Source organism: Camelus bactrianus, chromosome 6, assembly GCF_048773025.1.
Source record: "Camelus bactrianus isolate YW-2024 breed Bactrian camel chromosome 6, ASM4877302v1, whole genome shotgun sequence".
NCBI classification, from domain to species: domain Eukaryota; kingdom Metazoa; phylum Chordata; class Mammalia; order Artiodactyla; family Camelidae; genus Camelus; species Camelus bactrianus.
Window position 1 is genome coordinate 10,427,148 of NC_133544.1, and position 23,062 is coordinate 10,450,209.

Here is a 23,062-nt window from a genome sequence, read left to right on the forward strand (position 1 = left end):
TGATATTCTGCTTATCTGGGACCATATCAGAAAAGGGGTGGATGCATTACTTTTTACAAACTCTGTTGGTTTACAAACTCTGTTGATTCCTAATGTTCTTATATCACCTGAAAATGGGAATTACTGTCTTTCTCTCTTCACTTTTCCTGATTTCACAAGAACTTTGAGCTTTGAAAGTCTGTGGAGTTTGTTGCTGCCCTTCCTTTTTTGACTGTATGTTTTAAAGCTCTGAGCTCATTAGAGAGCAACCTGTTTAGCCACATTTTTGTTGATAATGGTGATGATGTTTAAACACTCCCTGCCCCTATTATTGTTTTTTTTATTATTATTATTATTATTTTACAGTAAACTTGGTTGTGAAGAATCTCTGTCCAGCTTTATCCATTTTCCCTTCTACAGTCTTTGTCACTCTGACTTTACTTGTATCTTATCTTTCTATTTTGAAATTATCTTTCCTAAGGAAAATAGCTTGACTGTCCTCAGACTTTCTTTTTCTCTTCTTTGAGCTCTTAAGTGCCATAGTCACTTTCTCCAGAATCCTGGTCCTTTTCACTTAAACCACTTATTTCTTTTTAGTTCACCAGATGAATATAAAATTGCAACATTTTGCCTTTACACTGAGGAACTAAACTATCAACAATGCAAGGTGTTTTTTTTTTTTAAATTAGAATAATACAAAAAAACAGATGTTCTTCTAGTTCCTGGAAGATAGCCTACCTGTCTTATCCTCAAGTGTGGATTCTCTTATCAGGCAGGTGTCATCCATAGCCTTCCTCTTCCGGCCAGTTCCCATAGCTGTATCCTTTCTACCTACTCTTTCTTTCCCCTTTGGTCCAGTGCTCCATTGTAATGTCTTACACAAGTTGTTGAGTTGCACATAGATACTTATTTTCTTAAACAATTGTGAGGATTCCCTGCCTTTTCCTATGGATCTGTCTTTAAGGAACAACAGATTTCCTATAGATATCATAAACTATTTTAGTTACCAGTTGTCACCCCATCCCACCAAGTCTTGGTGATTTCCATGAGATTTTATTTATCTCCTTGTTCTTTTTTACTATTGCTACTTTTAAGTATAGTGTCTACACACTAATGTTCATTAAGTAATATTTCTGATTAATCTCAAGAAGTATTTGCCTTCTCTTTTAGGCTGTGAGGATATCATTGCTGAAAGCATCTCATTAGATACCTTAATTGCCATCCTCAAGTGGAGCTCTCATCCATATGGCTCTAAATGGGTGCACCGACAAGCTTTACATTTCCTCTGTGAGGAATTTTCCCAGGTCATGACTTCGGATGTTTTCTATGAACTCAGCAAAGACCATCTGCTTACTGCTATCCAGTCTGACTACCTACAGGTAATCATTTATACACCTCTCAAATTCATTGTCATTCATATGTGCACCAAGAAACCCATCTGTACTCTGTTATTCTCCCATCTAAGGAGATCAGCCCACCCAGGAATGCCCTCTTCAATTTGTACAGCAAAAACCTTCTGGTTCTCTGGCACTCTGTGCACTTTGTGCGCACTGCTGCTATGACTCAGCATTGTGAACCAGTGCAGGTCCTAACCAGCTACACCAGAGAGGTTGTGGCAGTAGGCAAGGTCAGAAGCATATCCCAATGGTGATGTTCTTGGCTTCCATTAATAGCAGATTCTCTGTAACAGTTTCTTATTTTTTATGAGGCATCAGAAGATACTTAGACTTAAGTAGCACAAAGTAAGAATAATACTCAATTTCTGACCTACTCAAGTACTTAATAAAAACTCAGTGTATGTGTCCTGCCAAAGGATAATAATATTTTTAATCAGAAGTAGTTTTAAGCAAACTCCTGTGTCCTTGACTTATATGTCATTTATAATTAGGTAATTCAAAGTAACAATAGATTTAAAATATTGTAAAAAATCCTTTCAGGTAAAGTATGTTCAAGTTTTTTGGTGTTTTTGTTTTTGTTTTTGCATTGGCTGTATGAATTTTATGCTGGAAGCTGTACATCAGCTTTAATGTTACGAAGGCATAAATTCATTGAGCCATTTTCTACTTCTTTGTATTTGTACTAGGAAAATTATGAAATGCTTCCATCTCAATCAGAAATGCAGTGAAGAGTTAAATAATCTACCTAGCATCTGTGCTTTTCCTTCATGCATTGCTTTGATTGCAGTATGAATGCTGTCATAACTGGTTTTGATTTATTTAGGATCTTAATTCATTAACCTCATTTCACTGTCTTAATGCAGACTGTGTGGATTCTGGGAGTTAGGATTTGTCGATTCTCTCAATTATTGTCTTTAGAAGCTTTGTGTTTCTTCTTAGAAAGTAAAAATCTTGGAAAGCAGCCTAGATTTGCCATAAGATTTTAAAGAAAGTACAAAGAAATGAGGGGCACACTGCCATTTCGCAGATTGTGCTTCAAGGGCCCTTCCCTAGTCAGCAGCATACTTTGTGGAGATGGTAGTCTCTGCTGCCAAGGTGCCACACTTGTTCTTTCTGCTCCTCCAGGAGATGGCAGTCACACTATATCCTTACACTTTTACTTTTATCTGTTTATCTCCATCTTGTCCCGAAAAGAATTTAAGGCAGATGTATAGAAACCAGATAGTAAGATAAATTTAAAACAGACTAAAGAAAAAATAAAGATGGAAATAAGAATAAAAATTTAATTAGAGCCAAGAGCGAGGTTACTGGACCAAAAAACCGCATGTAATGTGGTCTTGCGTATTTGCTGCCGGTGCACCACGGGTTTAACTCCAGCGTTGGAAACAGCCAGTGTAAAGAGTGAAACGTGGCAGCTTGCATGTTGTGTTTACTTTATGACCTAGGAAAAGTCATTAATGAGATTAACCATCTATCTAGTTTCACTAAAATAAATATGAACTATTTTTTTATTATAGGCAAGTGAACAAGATATCCTTAAGTATCTGATTAAATGGGGTGAGCATCAGTTAATGAAGAGAATAGCAGACAGAGGTAAGCTCAGAAAACTAACTTGCAACTTTAAGTTTTTCCCAAAAGTTACTGAACTGCATGCTGCCCGTCAGTCTTGACAGTGCCCACTGTTGCCTTATGAAATAGAAATATTTACCATCAGTAAAATCCTTTAGTAGAAAGGGTACACTTTGTTAGAAATAAATATACTGGAAAATTTCATTTTGCAAACTAACTTCAAAAGAATATTCTTAATATTTTATCTTTCTATGTGCTTAATAATACATGTTGACTAATTTACAGAAGTATTAGAGTGAAATTTTTCATTTAATGATTAAAGTGTTACAAAAGCATGCTGTTGATGAAAATGTTCTAGAATTAGACAGTGGTGATAGGTGTACATTTTAAATGTACTAAAAGCCACTAAATTTTACACTTTAAAATGGTTTAAATGGTGAGTTTTATGTTATGTGAATTTTATCTCAATTTAAAATATATGTATGACTACCCAGAGAAGGCATATTTGTTGTTTATTTTAAAATTTTGTGGAAGACAGATAAAGGAGAAATAATATTTTTAAAGAAGAGATGGAAGCATCATATGTAGAAGGTGGGCTTTCACCTTTGGAAGGTTATGATTCTATAGCAGTCTTCTATTTATGTCTGGGGTTGGCCCACCCACCCGTGTGCCTTCCTTCACAGAATATCGTGTTCCTCTATGTAGTGAACCCAAATCAAAATATTTTAATTAGAAAAATTAAATACGCATTTCCCTTTCCTGTCGTTTATGACAACTTTATGTAGATATAATTTTCATACCATAAAGTTCACTTATTTAAAGTGTTCAAGTCAGTGTTTTTTAGTACACTTAACAGAGTTGTTCTGCCACATTTTTAAATATATTAAAAAAGAAATCAAGCTTAACCTGCCTTCAGATCTTTTTATAGTGCCCCTTTAATATACTACTACCCAAGTGCTAGGGAACAAAAGCAGTCCTCCTATTTTATTTCTCCTAATTTATTTATTTGTGGCCTGCAGAAAGCCTTTAGCAATTCTCAGATTTTAATTTTTTTTAATGTAAAAACCACTGCTATTAATTTGGGACATTTTTGAAATACCAGCATACAATCTGTCCTCTTTAATTGCAGATTCTATATTTGCAAATTCACCTACTTGCTAAAATTTATTTGTAATCCCCAAATCAGTACTGATAACACTTTCATGGTCATTTGCAGACATGTGCAGAGTGACAAAAAATTTGAGTCCCCTGATGCACATGTTTCCAGCTTAAGGTGGAACAAGGTGATACTCTGTCTTCTTATTCAGCTCTCATGCTATAAACAAGTGTCCTTTACATAATCTGTTAGTGCCATGTTTTTGCACATCTTAATGGGTTTTTCTAGTGATCTCACCATCTAAAGTGGCCTCCAGACATAATGCCTAGTGCTGTCTAGCATTCCTAAGCCTAAGAAGGCCATGATGTGCCTTACCAAGAAAATATGTATGTCAGATAAGCTTCATTCAGGCCTGAGTTACAGTGCCGTTGGCCACAAGTTCATTGTTAATGAATCAACAAAATATATTAATAAGGTGACTTTAAACAGAAACGCACATAAAACAAGGTTATGTCTTGATAGGTTGGCAAAAATGTTGTGACCAGAGGCTCGCAGGAACCTAGCCCTGTGTTTCCCTTAGGAGCAGTGGTTCAGTATTCATTGATTGTTTGCAGTGGCTTTATAGGACAAAACCACCCCAAATAACGAGAATTGATTGTATATAATGCTATATAATCATCATAGGCTTGTTCAGTAAATAGTCATCAGTAAGGGTGATAATGATGAAATGTCACATTTATTTTGGGCAGATAATGAACATCTTTGATAAAATTTCCCCTAAAACAGCAGTTTTCAGACTGAGTTAGAATGGAGGACTCTTCCACAGGGATGAAGAGGAAGCTACATGAACTAGGCTGCACATTTTTTTCAGTCACCTTTGTATATGAGGTTTCTGCCCTTTCCTGTTACGTATTTTGGGATTTCATGTAAGATTTCATTTGAAAACAGGACACCCCTACTTTGAGAAAAAAATTCTTTTGAAAAGCAATACCTTGTATAAGTATTGAAGCTAAAGCATAGCAAGGCGAGAAAAAAAAAACCTTTTCCCACACACTTCCAACAATTTTATTTTAATGATTCCAGGAAAAGCTTAGCCTCTCAAAAATAGTATCTCTTTATCTGTCACATGACTTAAGGAAAATACCAGTTTGCTTGTAGTGTTTTGAAAAATCCAGCATTTGTATTTGTGAATGATCAAAGGTCTTATTTTTTTAAGAAAAATATACAGCCCCCTAGTTTAAAGATATGATTAAAAATTCTCAAAATTTACATAATCTTTCTCCCCACCTCAGTATCAAAAGCATATATGTACTTCAGGTCTTCCCCTTTCACTGATACCCAATGAATAAAACATTTATTCTCTGCTCTGGACAGGAAATATATTACATGTCATGGATTAAAAGGTTCACCTTAATGCAGTAAAATCCCCATATTATGGAAATTCAGGAGACTCATAAAAATCTTACATTTAAGAGTGTACATTAGGTTTTGCTGCCTTAGATACCAGGTGATTTTGTTTTAAATACTCATTAAATTGCCATTAAACATGTAGTAGCCTAATGAACATACTGATAACCTGAAGTAACCAGAGATAACACTGGCCCTGCAATGTCATTATTGTACTTTTTTAAAAAACTGATATAACAAAAGTGAGAAACCTTAAGAAAAAGCCCTTGGTCAAACTAGATTTTAACAGATTGTCCTTTTTTCCTCCTTTGAGTTAGTATATGGGAGAGAATTCTGTATTCTTTGGTGCAAAAAAATCATAAAGAATGTTTTTGTGCTGTGGACACCATGCTTTTTCTTTGTCCAAGAACATCTCTATTAAGAAGACTTTCAAGACATAAAATAATTTCTTTATAACCCTTTTTAAAGGAGATATACATCAGTATAAAGAGTATTACTGAAAGTGTACTGGAGAAGAAAGAAAGCCTTTCTCTGAAAATTTGGATTTGGTTGGAGACTTCTCATTTTCTGTCTCTATCATAGAGCCAAACTTACTGAGTGGCACTGCTCACAGTGTGAACAAGAGAGGTGTAAAAAGACGAGACCTGGACATCGAAGAGCTTAGAGAGATCCTTTCTTCTCTCTTACCTTTTGTGAGAATTGAACACATCTTACCTATAAACAGTGAAGTCCTAAGTGATGCAGTAAGTGTCTTTCTTCATTTATCCCTTTCATGAAAAGAAAATTTTTTTTTTTTATAAACCATTGTAAGTAATTTCTACTAATGGAGTTTTGTGAAACTGTAAACTCCATGAAGACAGAGACAGATGTCTGATTTGTACTATAGTGTGTCCCCAGTGTCTGGCCCATGGCACAAATAACTTTTTGGTGGATGAGAGCTGAGTGGTATATCATTCTAACTTTTACAAGAGAATGGTTTCTAGGGGAGTTAATCCAGCCATTTATCAGCGCAGATCAAGTAGATCTTTATTAAAAAAGGAAAGGGTAGAAATTATCTTTGGAGACTCTTTAAGAACAGCAGTAAATCAGAGAGCAGGAGAGAAGGAGATTGATTCAATGTAAAAGGGATGAATGAATCTTACAGTTGTGTTTCAGTTAAAAATGATAGAGCTGACTGATCATGTTACTTTTGTAATTCTTTTTAAAAAGTGAATTTTTTAGATCTAAGTAATGGATGAGAAAATAAATTTTATAAATATTAGTTCTTCACAGACTGGTCTATAACTTTAATATAATGCTATAAACATCATAATAATTTTTTCAGCTGCACAGAACCATGATAAAAGTCATCTAGAAAAAACCGATCAGAATTTTTTTTAAAGTTCTCTAAAAAGAATGTAATTAAAGAGGGATAAATAACTCTTCCATAATGTAAAATATATTTCAAAACTCTAATATTTAATCTATGATGCATAACAGAGAAGACGAAATAGCCCATAAAAAGATCCTAATTAATATAAGAATTAAACATATACTAAATGAGCTATCACAAATCAGTCAGCTACACTAACCCATCAGTGGGGGAGGGAGGAAATATGCTTACAGTTAAACCCTCATTTCACTTGCAGATAAAATTAATCCCTGTTAGGATTGAAGAATTAAATATTAAGTTGAAACATGGAGAAACTAGAAGAAAACATTTAAATATTTATAGAATCTCTGATTAGAAAAATATTTAATCTCACTAGTAATCACACACACACCAAAGAAATCAAAATTAAACAAAAGTTATCATTTTTTCACTAATTAGGTTAGTAATTTATGAAGTAATATTACTGTGCATAGGGAAATATAGCTGGTACATTGGCGGAATCATCATTAAATATTTGGGAAAAGGCTAAATGCCTGATAACGGGAAATAAATTATAGTTAAACTACTCAACAGAATGTTTTATTTCCCTGAATTATAGTTGTAAAGACTAATATAGGAACATAATAATGGAATGTATTTTTAGAAAGAAGGATACAAAATATGTGTTTATATGTATTCTAAAATTTAGTTAGGTAGAAGTTCATTTGAAAGAGACTGGAAGGACATATATCAACATTATTACAGTTGTAACAGATTGGAGTTGTGAGGTTTTTTCCTATTTTCAAAATATGTCTAATGCTATATTTAATTAGTTAAAAATAATTTTAATTCAGCAGTTAGGTGTTTATTGTATCTAACAAGAGTAATATCGGAGAACCAATATTTGGTTTTGTTTAAAACCTGAGACTCAAACCAAATTAACCCCTGAATTTGGTTTAGAAAAATGTTGCAGAACTTTTGTTTTAATAGACTTGGAAAAGGTATATCTCTGCTCTTAATTCCATGCCTAATACATAATAAGTCCCCAGTAAAAGCGAATATGGCTTTTAATTGTGGTGCTCTTTTAGTATATGCTAAACACTGTGTCAAGTGCTTGTTATCTTCCTTACCTGCATTTAATCCTCACAACCGCCTTTTGGGCTATAAGTACTTGGATTATATTCTCCTAGCATACATGAGGAAACAACAGGGCTGTTACATTTAGTTAGCTGTGCAGTGTCGCATCTCCAGGGCTATCTAGGAGCCCTTGAGGTGAGGCCCAGGTAAAAGGAGATGTCCATGGTCATGTGGCTGTTAAATGGGGAATTAAGGTTTGAGCCAAGTTCTCCTTCCCCTGGAGTTCCTACCCCTAACCACCATGCAGACTGTCTGCATCTTTGGACTGTAAATGCAGGCCCAAGAAGGTGCTTGTTTTGACTTGTGAAGGGTGGAGTGGGGATGGAATCAGTTCCTAGATGAGTAAAGAAAAAAACAGAAATTGGTTTTCATTAAGAGTTCTGAGGGGAGGAGTATAGCTCAAGTGGTAGAGCGCATGCTCAGCACCCAAGAGGTCAGGGTCAGGGGTTCAATCCCCAGCACCTCCTCCAAGTGGAAATCAATGAATAAACTTCATTACCTCCCCCTCATAAAAAACAAACAGTACAAGCCAAAAATATGGGAGGAAAAAAGAGAATTCTGGAAGTTACTCTGACTCATATTTTTAATTAATATAGCTCTTGTATTTAAAACATCACATCATCCCTCTATTTAGAGAAAAAATGAGAAGTTGTAATACCTTTTTATTACTTGCTGAATCCTTTAAATATTATTAAACATTTGAAATATTTTAAAATTTCACATGTATTTCTAAATTTGTATTTAAATGGTAGAGTTTGAACATTTTGATTTAGAGGTATAGTTATTTTTATCTTAGTAGTATTGCAGTGCTCCACAACTCTCTAGTTTATCTAAAAAATGATTTTTTTTTTCCCAAGATGAAAAGAGGCTTGATCAGTACTCCTCCATCAGATATGCTTCCTACAGCAGAAGGTGGAAAGTCAAATGCCTGGTTACGGCAGAAAAATGCCGGAATATATGTTCGTCCTCGACTGTTCTCACCCTACGTGGAAGAAGCAAAGGTAATAAAAAACGTTTTAAGATACTAGGCTCCTTTATTACAAACTATAAACTCAGATATTTATTGTGGTATTAAATATTTGGAAATAGCCTAAATGTCCAATAATAGGGAAAGTGAAAGTAAAATGCTAGTTTGACTACCCACCGAAGTATTTTCCAAAATGTTTAATTATCAAGCATATTTTCATTTTTATAACTTAAGTTATGTTAAAGTGTATTTTACATTTTTCTCATCTCAGTATTTCCCACAAATTGTTAGCTTGGAAAAAAATTTTTCATTTTAATGAAATGGTCTTCAGTATTTTGTGATCTTCAGGATGGGAAAAATGTTCTAAAAGAAGATTGCATGCATATTTTCTTCCTTTTATTTTTAAAAATTTTGAGGGGGGTAGTTAAGTTTGTTTACTTGTTTGTTTGTTTGTTTGTTTGTTTTAATGGAGGTACTGGGGATTGAACCCAGGACCTTAGGCATGCTAAACATGTGGTCTACCACTGAGCTATATACCCTCCCCACATACTTTCTTCCTTTCATAAACTAAAAAAATGTCGTGACTTCTTGTAACGTATTTCTGTAATGGCTGACTTCAGGAAACTGTCTTCAGTTTTAGAATAAGTGTACAAACTAAGACAAAATTTTAGGCCTATTAAGTAAAAAGTTGGCATTATGTATATTGTAACATACAAGAATTCTCTAAGTAAATATGGTAATATGAAAATGAAATAATGCAATTTTTATTAAATGTATTCAGCCATAAGAACTTTGAGGTGGCCTTTTGAGGAACTGACAGTCTTTGAGAGTCAGAAATGAATTAATTAAATGAAATGAATTAACAGACAGAACAATGTGTTTGGATATAGAATTAAGTTACCTTAAAATTTTTCTCATATTTGTTGTCAGAGTCCATAGTTTAAGATACATGAATGAAAGGGTTTGTGAGAGATTCATTTTATTGACTAGTTGATAATTATCTCTTATTGAGCAGTTGACACTTTAGTTGTTAAACAGAGTTTGGGTCTGATTTTTCTGAAATAAGTTCAGTGCTTAAAGTCACTCAAGCAGCTAAGGCCTCTGGAAGGTTGAGTCTGGTGATAAAAGGTCCTAAAAAGCTAGAACTACCCTCCCTTCTGCTCTGTCTCAAAATAGAATAGCAGTAAGCTGATCACAGTCCTCCTGGAACTTCCCCTGTTTTCTCAGGGGGCGGTACCTGTGCATAAGCAGGAAATGGGTTTATAGGTCTGTTGAATTTAATATCAATTTTTAATATTTTGTATTTTGAGCATTTCTTATTAGCTCTGATATTGAGTCCATTGTTTTCTTTATAGTAACTTTATGTGTAATTTACTTTTGATTAATTTTATATCCCTTCTTCAAATTTCAAATACTTCAATTAAAAACAAACTTTTCAGAAAATGATTGTTTCTTTTCAAAGATGCTCCAAAAAGATACCTTAAAAATTAAAGAGGTAGGAAAAAATTAAAGAGGTAGAGGTACTTTTTCCTTCCACCACTAATTTTAAGCTTCATATACTGGAAACAGTAAATTAATTCCCTTTTTATATGGTGATGGTAATAATCTTTCTCTAAATGTGATTTAACAGAGATGAAGGGTTGACTAATGCTGTTAATACTGAATTGTTATTTCAGTCAGTGCTAGACGAGATGATGGTGGAACAAACAGATCTTGTTCGTTTGCGAATGGTTAGAATGTCTAATGTGCCAGACACACTTTACATGGTCAATAATGCCGTGCCACAGTGCTGTCACATGATCAGCCACCAGCAGATCAGCAGTAACCAGTCAAGCCCTCCTTCGGTTGTGGCAAATGAAATCCCAGGTAAGGCAGTAGCCTTGTGTCAAGCATTTATATTTAAATGAATAATCTGATAATTTTTTGTAACCTCTTTATATATGCTATTCTTTCCACCTTCCAATACCCATTATGCATTGTTCTCATTAAAGCATAAATACTTAGAAGCGTAGTTTTTTGCTTTGTATTTTGTAGCAACAAGTACATACCGTTTTTCAGTTTAGCCCAGGGTTTCTCAGTCTTGGTCCTCTTAACAGTTAGGGCTGGGTAATTCTTTGTTGTGGATGGAGGCTGTCCTGTGCGTTGTAGGGTGTTTGGCAGCATCTCTGGCTGTACTCACTAGAAACCAGTGCGAATGCTTGTGCACACACACACGTACACACTCCTTTGTTACAGCCTTGTGGAACATTTTTATGTTTCTCAACATTGCCAAATGTGCCTTTTGGGGTAAAATTGCCTCCTGTTGAGAACCACTGGTTTAATGGAATTCATATTTTTCATCACCATAGGGTGTTTCTCACATTATAAGACCCTTTGGGGAGAGGATTGTAAGCTTACATTTTCAAGTGTAGATATGGCCCCCAAAAATGTGATTACTGTTGTTTTCCTAGAGATCCAGTTTCACAAGATCTGCTTTGTGTATTTTATTGTAATGCAGGCTTACGTCTTATGACTTTTAGGAAACTGACCATAGATAGAGGTATAATTGTCATGTCCAAAAACATCTGAGCATCAGTCAGTGCTGACCTTAACCAAAGGGCTGTCATGTCAGTTTCTGAGGTAAGAAAATCCACAGAGATCTGGGGGTTAGAAGTGTATGGTTCTTGCTAGTTACCACTGCAAGATTTAAAAAAAAAAAAAGTCATCAAACTATAGCATTATTGGAAATGATGCCATGCACTTTTTGCTTATAAATCTCTGTTTCAATTAAGGATAAATAGAAGACATAATGACAGAACCTTTCATTGAACGCATTTCTTTTATTCTGGAACTAATGTCTGATCAATTGTTGCCTAATCAGATTTGACCACTATGTGTTTATTTTAAAAAGTGTACATTGGATAACAGTATGAAGGAAATATTTCTGTAGCTGATTTGTGCGGATTTTGAAGCTTCGGTATTTAGCACAGATTTTATCGGCTTCAGTTAATACAGTTGGATAGCAGCGTAATTTAGTCTTAGAACTGAATTGCAAAAGCCCAAAGACATCCACAGTTAAGTATATTCAGCAAAATAGGACTTGTCTTTCTGTTGTTTAATGAGACATGGCCCTATTCTGGTGTCATCCTAATTCTCTCTTCCTTGCCCACCACACTAATAAAGGCATCTAGCTTATTAGAGAAGACTCCTGGCCTCATATCCTGGCTCTGCCACTTTATTTGTGTGACTTTGCACAAGATATTTACTTCCCTAAGTATTAATTTCCTCATCTGCGAGATGGGAATAATGTCTTCTTTCTAGGATTGTTGTGAAGATTGAAGGAAACATCGTGAGTAACATGCTTAGGAGTTTGCCTGGCAGAAAGTAAAGCATTCAATAAATGGTAGTTCCCCGTTCCCCCAAAATAATCAATGACCACTCTGGTCAGTTTGTCTCATAGATATTTATAGACTGTCCCCTCTTCCCCAACCATCTGCTACGGCCTTAGTCCAGGTTCCTTGCCCACGTTCTTGCCTCTAACCTTGCTCACTCCCATTCTGGCCCTCACACCAGGGCCCAGCAGATATCTTCTGTGAAGGGCCAGGTAGTAACTATTTTAGGTTTTGTGGACTATGCGGTCTCTGTTGAACCTGCTAACTCTGCTCAGCTCTGCAACTGTGGACCAGAAGTCGCCATAGGCACTACCTAAACAAATGGGTGTGGCTGTGAGCCAGTAAGACTGTTTACAGAAACAGGTGGCATACTTGGTTTAGCCCACAGGCCACAGTTTGCCAGCCCCTGCTTTATACTACACTCAGTACACTTGTGCCACCACAACTCTGATCTTATTCTCCTGCACAAATGACTACCTGTTGTGCATAAGGTACAAATTAAATTCCTTATCGTGACATATGGGGTCATTCAAGATCTGCCCTTTCCCATCTTCCTACTGTCTTTCCAGCCTTATCCTCTAACACTTTTGAACCATAAGTTCTTCTGGGCGTGCCAGCTGCTTGTGCCCCGCTGTCTCTCACTTGCGTGTTTTACACACGCCTGGTCCTTCTGCTTGGCTCCACTTTTTTTGCTGCCAGGTTCACCTCATCTAGGAAGCCTTCCCTGTCTGCCTCCAGTCTGGACTGGGAACCCCTTCCTCCAAATCCCTTCAGTATTCTTTACATGTTTCTCTCTACGACCATTTATGGCCCGGAACTGTACTAGTTTACTTCACTAAAACCAGAGCTCTGAAAGGAGAGGGGTCACATCTTTTGTTCTGTGCACCCTAGTAACCTGAGTCGAACCCCTGGTGCATAGTCAAGACTCAAAAAATTGTTTGAATAGAAGAATGAATATATTTAAAAGACTTTCAGAATACCCCGAGATTCAGAAGAGAATATATGCAAGTAAAATGTTACTTAGGCTGTGAACTAATGCAGTGCAGGAGCTGTTTGTTATTAACCAGGAGCCCTTTGGGCACAATGAAATTTTAAAATCTTAGAAAAAATAATTAGAAGTATATAAATGACTATCTTTCCAGGAAATTAAAATATTATCAAAAATTTATGAGAAGATTCTGATGCAAAATGGATGCCTTTTTTTCTTGCACTCAGCAGGTGATCTTTTGTGTAGCTCAGGTATTGTGCCTACAGACTGTTTCTCTCCTTCCAGTTCCTCGTCTCCTCATTATGAAAGACATGGTCAGACGTCTGCAAGAGCTACGACACACTGAGCAGGTGCAGAGGGCCTACGCGCTTAACTGCGGGGAAGGCGCCACGGTCAGCTACGAAATTCAGATTCGGGTGCTGAGAGAGTTTGGGCTTGCGGATGCTGCTGCAGAGCTCTTGCAGGTGGGAAACGGCATTAAACCATTTAAAATAGGGAGCCTTGTGTCAGATTGTCGATTATTATTAATAAGAAAAATATTATGGTTTTCTTTTGGATTTTGTGATGTTTGTGTTAATTGTCATATTTTTTTAAATTTGCAATTTCTAATTCTATATAAATATTCAACTTTATCCCTCAAAAAATAAATGAATGAAAAATAAATAGGGAGCCTTGACCACTTATTCAGGCAGTACTTCAGAGATACTGAGGAGCCCTCATAGCATACGTCTTGTTCTTAGTACTTACTCGTTCACTGCCCCTAGTGTCTTGGGTGACCTGAAAGCCCCCGGTGAGAGGAGTGGTAGAGTGGACGGGGCACAGCTCTAGAGTGAGAACTGGCTTGCCACCGACTACAACGTTAGCCTGAGTTTTCAAAGGGAAACGTGGTATGGTGGTCTTGGGCAAGGAGCAGGCTGTTTGTAAGTTCTTGATTTTTCAGTTTTGGCTGTGGTTTTTCATCTCTGAAATAGTTTTGTTTTCTGTTCATTTCTATTCTCTTTGCCATTCTAAATTGTAATTTGATATTCTAAAGTATATAAGCTTTATAACTTAAGTATTCCCATATAATGTTTATCAAAATAATAATCAAACTTATTCCTATGTAATAGGTAAGAAACAGTATTTTGTAGTTTTATTTCAGACTGAAAGTGTGCAGATGTTTTGTCAGAAAGTTCTAGGAGGATTCTCACTGTGTGCCTTTTCTTCCTTTGATGTTTAATGGTAATTTTGTTTTCTTAGTGAAGACATTTGAAGTAGATCTTATTTTCTGCTTTTGCATTATCACATAATCGTACAAGATTACTGACCTGCTTTCTGGAATATTCAGTCAAGCAGCTCTCCTTGATAGCTGTATTTCAGGCTACAGAAGCTGCACTCTGCCCTTTTGTACTTTTTTTTAAGGTAATTTTTCCTTGGACTTCTGGCCTAGGAAAATATGTCATGTCTTTTACACTGGCTCTGTGTGGTTTTCTTTACACACTCACTTAATTCTCTCAGCATTTAAATGTCTGTCTAGGAAATCTGCTAATAAATATCCTAACTTTTTTTTTCTCTCTTCCTTAGAATCCTCACAAGTTCTTTCCTGATGAACGTTTTGGGGATGAAAGTCCACTCTTGACAGTGAGACAGTCTGGGAGATGTCGAGTTAACAGCACCCCTACCGCAGAAACCATGTTTACAGAGCTGGACTCTTTCGTGGCCTTCCATCCACCCTTGCCCCCTCCACCACCCCCGTACCACCCCCCAGCTACCCCAATCCACAACCAACTCAAAGCAGGCTGGAAGCAAAGGCCTCCCAGTCAGCATCCTTCACGGTCGTTTTCGTATCCCTGTAATCATTCGCTGTTTCACTCCAGGACAGCTCCTAAGGCTGGCCCCCCTCCCGTCTACTTGCCAAGTGTTAAAGCAGCAGCACCCGACTGTACCAGCCCCGCAGGGCTGGGCAGACAGACCGTAGCCGCCGCCGCAGCAGCAGCTGTAACATCTGAGAAGCAGGTGGTGAGTTAGCGTGTCAGTAACCCATGTCAAGTCAGAAGTTTGTGGGATATTAGAAGCCAGTTCCTTGGCCCTGAGAGCCTCCTGGGACTCATCAGCGCCCAGGAGTGTTACTGACAAGCTGAAAGCATGGATGTAAGGGATGTGCAGGAGGGAGAGAAAAAGAGAGTGCAGTGGGACAAGCAGGGACAGAGGAGAGAGACTGGGGGTGTCTGGTGGAGGAGGCGAGCGCCTGCCTTTAGTTCGTGTGCGGGTGTTCGGGAGGGTGGCATTGCTGGGCAGTACAGATGGGTGCTACCAGTTTCGCAGTGTGCTGTTCAGGCACCTCTAGAGTTTGTCCCTGACTTCTCTTCTGTAGAGTCTGCTCCTCTACCAAAGGCTTTGGTGGGCAGGAAGGGGGCACTACTTACAACCAAGTACACCATCAGGAATCATGTGGCAGAAGACTCCTCGTTCATGAAGTGGGCAGAAAATAAGCCCTCATGCGTGTCCCTGCCTCTAGCAAACCATCCCATTAGAGCACCCATTTGATTAGGAAGCACAGTTGCTAGCTAGTAGTTAGTAAATTAAGCGAAAATTCGTTGCCTGATCTTGCACTGCATTAGAGATTGAATTTCTATTTTATATAATCCCTTTGAAAAAACACAGTAGTGATTTTTTTTTTATTGAGTCATAGTCATTTTACAATGTGTCAAATTCCAGTGTAGAGCATAATTTTTCAGGTATACATGTACATACATATATTCATTGTCACATATTTTTTCGCTGTGAGCTACCATAAGATCTTGTATATATTTCCCTGTGCTATACAGTATAATCTTGTTTATCTGTTCTACATTTTGAAATCCCAGTCTGTCCCTTCCCATCCCCCTGCCCCCTTGGCAACCACAAGTTTGTATTCTATGTCTATGAGTCTGTTTCTGAAAACACTAGTGATTTTTAAGTCTTCCTGCTTAGTGACACACTATTCAGTAGCATTTAATACAGAAAAAAAAAAGATATGTGTATTAGTTCAGGGAATCTTTATTAAAAGATGGCTTTTTGGAATCTGTGGACTAGTATACACCTGGGGTCAAATTATGGTCCTTTCTCACTTTAGAGCCTTACACCTGCTCTCCCTACTGTCTCCCCCACACCCCCCGCTAAAAAAAAAGAAATAACAAAGGTTGATAGTGTTGGATAAACCAAATTCCCATCTGTTGGCCTGCGCCTCAGTTCTACAATTACAAAAGTTCTACTTCTTTATATTTCTGATAAAACTTCCTTCAAAGGTCATTTATCTGTATTTTCATTAAAGTCTTGATTATAATAATGAAAAATTGGAAACAACCTTAAGGTCCAACAGTGGAAGAGTGGTTAAGGAGTCATGCCTCATCAGTACAGTGGAATATCTTGCAGTAATTTAAATAATAGTCTCAGAGAAAATTTAGTGACAGTGTTATAAATGCACTAAATTTTATGAAAATTAACGTGCAGACTTTTAAAAAGTGAGAAAAGTGCCTCGAAATTAATAATAGTGGCTATCTCAGTAAGCATCATTTTTAAAAATGGGAATCGAGAGCCTTTTTTCTTTTAACCCTCCCCCTGTTTTGTTTCTGTCCACAGTGTACACAACCTGTGCTTAATGACCTAATGCCAGATATCGCCATGGGTGTGTCCACACTATCACTCAAGGACAGAAGGCTTCCAGAACTTGCTGTAGACACAGAATTAAGCCAATCAGTTTCTGAAGTAGGACCAGGGCCTCCCCAGCATCTATCATGTATTCCACAGAGGCATACACACACGTCTCGGAAGAAACATACACTAGAGCAAAAGACAGATGCTCGAGAAAATCAGCAGGAATATCCCGATTTCTATGACTTCTCAAATGCTGCTTGCAGACCGTCTACTCCTGCACCTGGCAGGCGCACCCCTTCCCCTTCGCAAGGTGGATATTTCGGTCCCGATTTGTATAGCCACAATAAGGCGTCACCAAGTGGCTTAAAGTCAGCCTACCTACCTGGCCAGACCTCTCCTAAAAAGCAGGAAGAAGCTAGGAGAGAATATCCACTTTCCCCTGACGGGCATCCACACAGACAAAAGAATGAGCCAATACACCTCGACGTTGTGGAGCAGCCTCCCCAACGGTCAGACTTTCCTTTGGCAGCCCCGGAAAATGCCGGTAGTGGTGCAGCCCATGTCCGGGGACGAACAGCAGCGGAAACTGACTTGACTTTTGGGCTGACTTCTAACAGACCTTCACATTCTGCATGCAGCACTGAAGCTCCAGAAGAGAGATCTGGTAGAAGACTGGCCGACAGCGAGTCCCTGGGCCATGGAGCTCAGCGAAGTGTGGATTTGGAAAGGGAAGATTCAGTAAGCAGAGGGAGGAGGTCACCGAGCAAGCCAGACTTCCTCTACAAAAAGTCTGCCCTTTGAGAGCAACCTCCAAGTCGTCTGTGCCTGAGATGTGAAACATCCCATTTTATGATGTAACCCAACAACTTAGAGACCAGTTTATTGATGCCAGCTGATAACTCAGTTTCACATTATTTTATTCTAGTTTTTGTATATACATGTTTATTAGACATGGCATGCTAAGAGGGTTATTTTGAATGCTGCATCTGTCTATTTTGTGTTTGAACAATTGTGTGGGGAAGCATTTTTTAAGAGCAAGCAAGCTGGCACTTTTTTTCTCTTTACAAATGATGGAATTTTTTTGCACTTGTACCTTTATTTTATCTGTATTGGTTTTATATCAGTATGTTAAACTTTATTGCCACATTTAAAGGACTGTATTTTCATACATTTTTGCATTTTACCTTTCATCTACCAATTTCCACGTGCATTGGATTGCACACTAAGATGTATTTTCTTATGAAATAGTTCTGTGTTTATTTTTTAATTATAGAAATTCCAAAGAACAGCACATCAAAATGCTCCTCTCTTTTCAGTAATTGTTTTAGTTCAGAAATCTTCCTGCTCAGTCTCCATAAATCTAATGTCATACTTTTTAAATAAGTCTTGGGAGCTGGTCTTCATTCCTGCAGCGGGAGTCCAATCAGAATCCTGAAGTTTTCTGGTCAGTAAAGAACAGAAAGGAGAAAAGCCTTTTGTGTCCAGGCTAAAGGTGTTGCTTTATTCACAGTGTGGACGCTGTTAGAACCACTGCAAATTCGGGTAATATGGCTTAGTTTCACTAGATGAGGTTCTAGAGAGACTGGCTTTCTTGGAGTCCTAAAGCAGTGGAAACAGCGAAGTAACTTAAGCTTGCACTGCAGGATCGCTGGTGCTGAGTGTCGACTCTCCAGCTGAGGTGGGGGAAGTGACTGCTTGCTGCCTTCAGTTGTCTTGCTCTGTGTGGGAAAAAAAGCAAAAAAACAAAAGGGCTTCGGTTTTAAGGATGTCATTTGGTGTTTGTAAGCAAATGTTTTAAGTGTTTTTCATAGTGTGTCTGAATTTTGGTGTCCTTTAAAAAGTTGTTGTATAATGCAAAATGCTTTGTCACCAAAAAAGAAAAAAAATTTTTTTTTCCAGTGAAACACTACATGTCCTACTTGAACTCCACTGGGCACGCTGGTTTGGAATTTTACTGAACCACTGAGCACATGGGATCTTTTAAGATCCTCTCCCTTGGAAGGGCAATGTGTGAGCTAAGGACTGTTTTTTTCTTACTCTCCAATGTAAATACAGTAGTATTTGAGTTTTTTAGTCACTTCAACATTATTTGAGCATCACTTTGTATTTTTACACATACACACACAGCCGTAGCACTTAGAAGAAAAGGGAGTTTCTGAACACTCCCTCACATGAAGGGTGTTTGGGAGCCTCTTTTCTGTGTATGTATATATATATATAAACTATGAATCACTCACTCACTCTAAAACTATGCAGGGCTAGGGAGCCTTTACAAGCTACCATATAAATGAATTACATGCACTTTTAAGTAAATAGGTTTCTATTTGGGTGTCAACAACTCTGATTTCTCCTGAAACTGTAGTTTCTCTTACAGTCTTTTCCTACTTTACCCTGTGGATGTACACTCAGGAATAATCTGACATTAAAAAAAAAAATACTAACAGTAGATAGTCTCAAAGATGGGAACACGTCAGTTTATCTGTACACACCGGCAGACGCTGCCGTTCGCTCTGCTGCCTGGCTAGTTCGCTGCTGCGCGTGCGTCCCTCGATGTCCGCCCAGCTGCACACCGCGCTCCGGATCTCCCAGAGTCAACCCCAGGCCCCTGCGAGGTCGGCTACGCGTCGTCGCCCTGGAGGCTCCTTTTTCTTAAAGAAAAGCATAGGACTCTGGTCTCATTTTTAGGAGGTTTGACTCTTTATAATAGATGATGGTGTCTTTTGAAGCCAATCTCAGTCTGTCTCTCTTCAGAAACAGAAAGTGTTAATTCTATCATATCCCTTAATGTGGATTTATATACATGTGTTGACATGAATTCTTTTGATACAGTTTCAGATTTCTGTTACGAATTCAGACTATACTGCGCTGGTACTGCAAATAGGAGTGAGTAGGGCTAATTGGTGGTAAAAATATCTTTTTCATCTCTTACCTGTTTTTTTCCAATGTTAGAGAAAGAGCTATTGATGCCACACATTGATTTTTCTGAAAATTTATTAAATATTCTTTCATATTTCTAAATATAATTATAACAAAAGTGGCCATTGTTTATAGTTTTATTTAATTTATAAAGTTTGCTTTTAATAATTGAGTAGCATACCTTGCTAAACTATATGTATAGAGAGAATTGTGGTGGACTGTGGACTGCTGTGACTTGCAGAAAGTAAAACAGGTGTGGTCTTGTGTGTGTTAGGGAAAGTGTTAATGGATGTTTAATGTCTCTTGTGAAGTATGGTCAGTTGGGTAGGTTGGATAGCTCTGTGCCTCTGGCTTTTGAACCCATCTATTCAATCTTTTTTATTGCTTACTAAGCGTTAAAATCTTTTAATGCTGTACTAAGATAAATGTGAAGTCTGAGTAAGATTGCTGTCAGGAAAAAAGTATGTATAATATAAAATTTAGGCCCCAGGAGCTAGCATTTTACTCAGTGTAGAAATTCCATGAGAACCAAACCTCAGAAAACAGATCTCCTCCTGAGGCCATGGACAATCAGGCCGTCAGACAATCGCCACCTTTGGTGCCCGCGTTGTTGAGGTTAGAAGATACCTGTGAGACCCTGGAGCGGAAGGAGAAGATCCCCATTTCTTCAAGATGCTGTTGGTCTTTTTTCTTATATTTTTGTTTTAGTTTTGTGATTGTGGTTAATAATTTCTGCTCAAAGTCACCTGTGACTCCTAAGGAAAAAAGATACCAGCGTGAAAGGCAAAAATGATTCCTGAAAAAGTCATCGTTTGAATTTTCCATGTACTACCCATACCCTCTCTCACCCCTTTAGCTTCTTGTAGGCACGTGCCTGGACCTAAGCGCTTCTGACATTTTGATAACCAGATAGATTTTAAGGATTGTAAATGGGTTCTTTATATTTGAGGGTTTTTCTTTTTCTTTTTTTTTTTTTCTTGAACTCTTGATGAAACTTCACCCAATTCTTGTTTTTGCTTCTTTAAAAACCTGTTATTTATTGGGTTTTCTTTGGATTTGTCATTCAGGTTTTAGTGTCAGTGGACAGCACTGGTGCATTTGAGTTTAGGTGTTGGAGGGGGAGCAGCACACGCAGCAGCAGCAGTGGGCGCAGAGATGTCCCCGTGCATCAGTCTCTGGAGGTGACAGGTGAACACTTCTCAGTAGCTACTCAGCAAAATATGTATTTTCATAATGTTTAATCTGCCTCTGAGGGGAAAATATGTTTCATGAAACACTTGTAAAATACTTGTTTTACAATTCTAAGGCATTTATCTTAGGACTGAACTCAAAGGGAAATGTTTATCTCACTTTTTTTAATTGTTTGGCTGACTTTCAGCTTACTGTTGAAAGTTACTATTAAAGCAGCAGTGATGGGTGCTATTCCCCGTTCTGCAGTGGTTTACTTTGTCTACTAAGGAATTTACTTTCAAACCTCATTACAGATAACCTTACTAAAAGAATTACCATCACACGCTAAAAAATATTTTACTATTTTCCATTAACACTGTTGTATGAACAATGTTTTATGAATTGTTAAGTTGTCTTTTTGTCCTGTAGATTGCAATAGCTGTTATGTAATTGTTGTACTGGCAAGTCTTTTGATTTTTTTTTTCCTCTAGAAAACTCTCAGACCGTGAGTCAGTCTTCCATATTTGGAATATTATAATGCTGTGGCCGTTTCTATAGAAAGATTACTTCAAGTGTGTGTCTTGAAAATAACCTCTTGCGTTTGTGTGTTTACGTGGGTTCTGTCTTAGAGATGAGATGAGCTCTGGAAGCTTCATCATGTACCTGCACGTGACTGCTTCTGGGTTCCATGGGCAGGTAGGACGGAATCCTGCTCTGAGGTGGGGTGGCTGAAAGCTAAAGATTCCTGATCTCCACTTGCTGTTCAGGTACCACGTCTGTACTTCAGAGAGGCGGTATCTTCTACAACACTGCATTTCTTGTGGTTGTGCTGTTACTGGTATTAAGTCAAGTGCCTTCAATGCTAAAGGCTCAGAAATTTTTCTTAAACTGATTTCATGTCCTATGCAAGTGTTTTCTACAACCTGCATAACCAGTACTTTGTAAAACTTGTTTACGCTTCAATTGTACATAGTGTTTTTTAAAGAAATATATAGTATTTTTATTTAGGTACCTCCAAACTTGAATTCGTCTGTGTGAAGCATTGTAAAACGATACATTTCTCTTTTGAGTATCATCACAGTTGTACAAAGGTTTTCACTGGTTCTATTTTTCTACTGTTCCTGATAAGCATGTAACACTGACTTTATCCTACATATAGTTGGCGTTTCAAATAAATGGCTTGGATAGAACCTGCTGAGTTGGATATAGTCTGTTTTGGCAGGCAGCACACAGCCCCCAATTACAGAAGCGATCTTGTCCCCCCGCCACCAGGGTAGAAGAGGGAGGTTTTCTAGGGGAGCTTCTCCTCTGTCTCTAGGATTTCAGTTGTTCAGAGGCTTTTTTAGAGTATTAAAATTTTCATTTGAATCAAGGTCAAATTTTTCTGTGATTTCATTGGGGCATTTCTGAGAGATTTCATTTTACAATTTGAGCCAAACGTTACTTGCTCAGGGATCTCCAGAGGAAGCTGCGCATTTCGTCCACGTGGCCCCCGCACCTGGAATGGGTCAGCACCTGAAAGGGCTGTGGCCAGACAGTGAGAGACCCAGATGTGCCCCAAGATTCAGAGGCCTCTGAGTTTCAGAGGCCTGGCTTAGAGTCAAACTCTGGCACGTTAGTATTTCTCAATTTGACAGGGAAATGCAGTCACGATCTGGAGTCCAGGTTTCTGAAAAAAACATGCAAAATAGTCGTCCAGTTTCCTTATTTCAAAAATCACTCTTTAAAATGTTTACTTTAATCTTTTTGCTAAGTTCCATCCTGTCATTTCACCCTTGTGCCTCACTATGGCAATCCTCTTTTTATGTCTGTAACTATCTTAGGTTTAACTGTGGAGCGTCAAGATAAAAATCTAAGGTTTCTGTGGGTGAGCTTAAAAATCTAAAAAAGGAAATTGAATTATTCAACTTTCACTTCCAAACTTATGGATTCCCCTGGAAAAGTGAGTTCAGGCCACCTCCCCTGGCCACTTTCAGCCTTACCTCTCCTCAGCGCATTAAAGAGTATTTCTTGAGTCCTCTCTTCCCAGAGTCTGGGAATATGGAACAGCAGCCCAGACAGGATACCTAATCTTAGAAGCTTTAAATTAGCTGGAAATG

The 23,062-nt window shown here is 37.8% G+C and overlaps 1 protein-coding gene across 3 annotated transcripts in view; it reads left to right on the plus strand.

Annotated features, from left to right (window-relative positions):
* Positions 1 to 22,153, plus strand: part of BTBD7 (BTB domain containing 7) — an 83,702-nt gene extending 61,549 nt beyond the window's left edge. For all 3 annotated transcript variants that reach the window (XM_074365102.1, XM_074365101.1, XM_010968718.3), the window contains 8 exons: positions 1,150 to 1,358; positions 2,894 to 2,969; positions 6,031 to 6,191; positions 8,794 to 8,937; positions 10,580 to 10,769; positions 13,548 to 13,726; positions 14,826 to 15,260; positions 16,863 to 22,153. In XM_074365102.1, coding sequence (XP_074221203.1) covers positions 1,150 to 1,358; positions 2,894 to 2,969; positions 6,031 to 6,191; positions 8,794 to 8,937; positions 10,580 to 10,769; positions 13,548 to 13,726; positions 14,826 to 15,260; positions 16,863 to 17,678 — 2,210 coding nt within the window. In that variant the 3' untranslated portion in view covers positions 17,679 to 22,153. The remainder of the gene's footprint in view (positions 1 to 1,149; positions 1,359 to 2,893; positions 2,970 to 6,030; positions 6,192 to 8,793; positions 8,938 to 10,579; positions 10,770 to 13,547; positions 13,727 to 14,825; positions 15,261 to 16,862) is intronic.
* Positions 22,154 to 23,062: the final 909 nt, after the last annotated feature.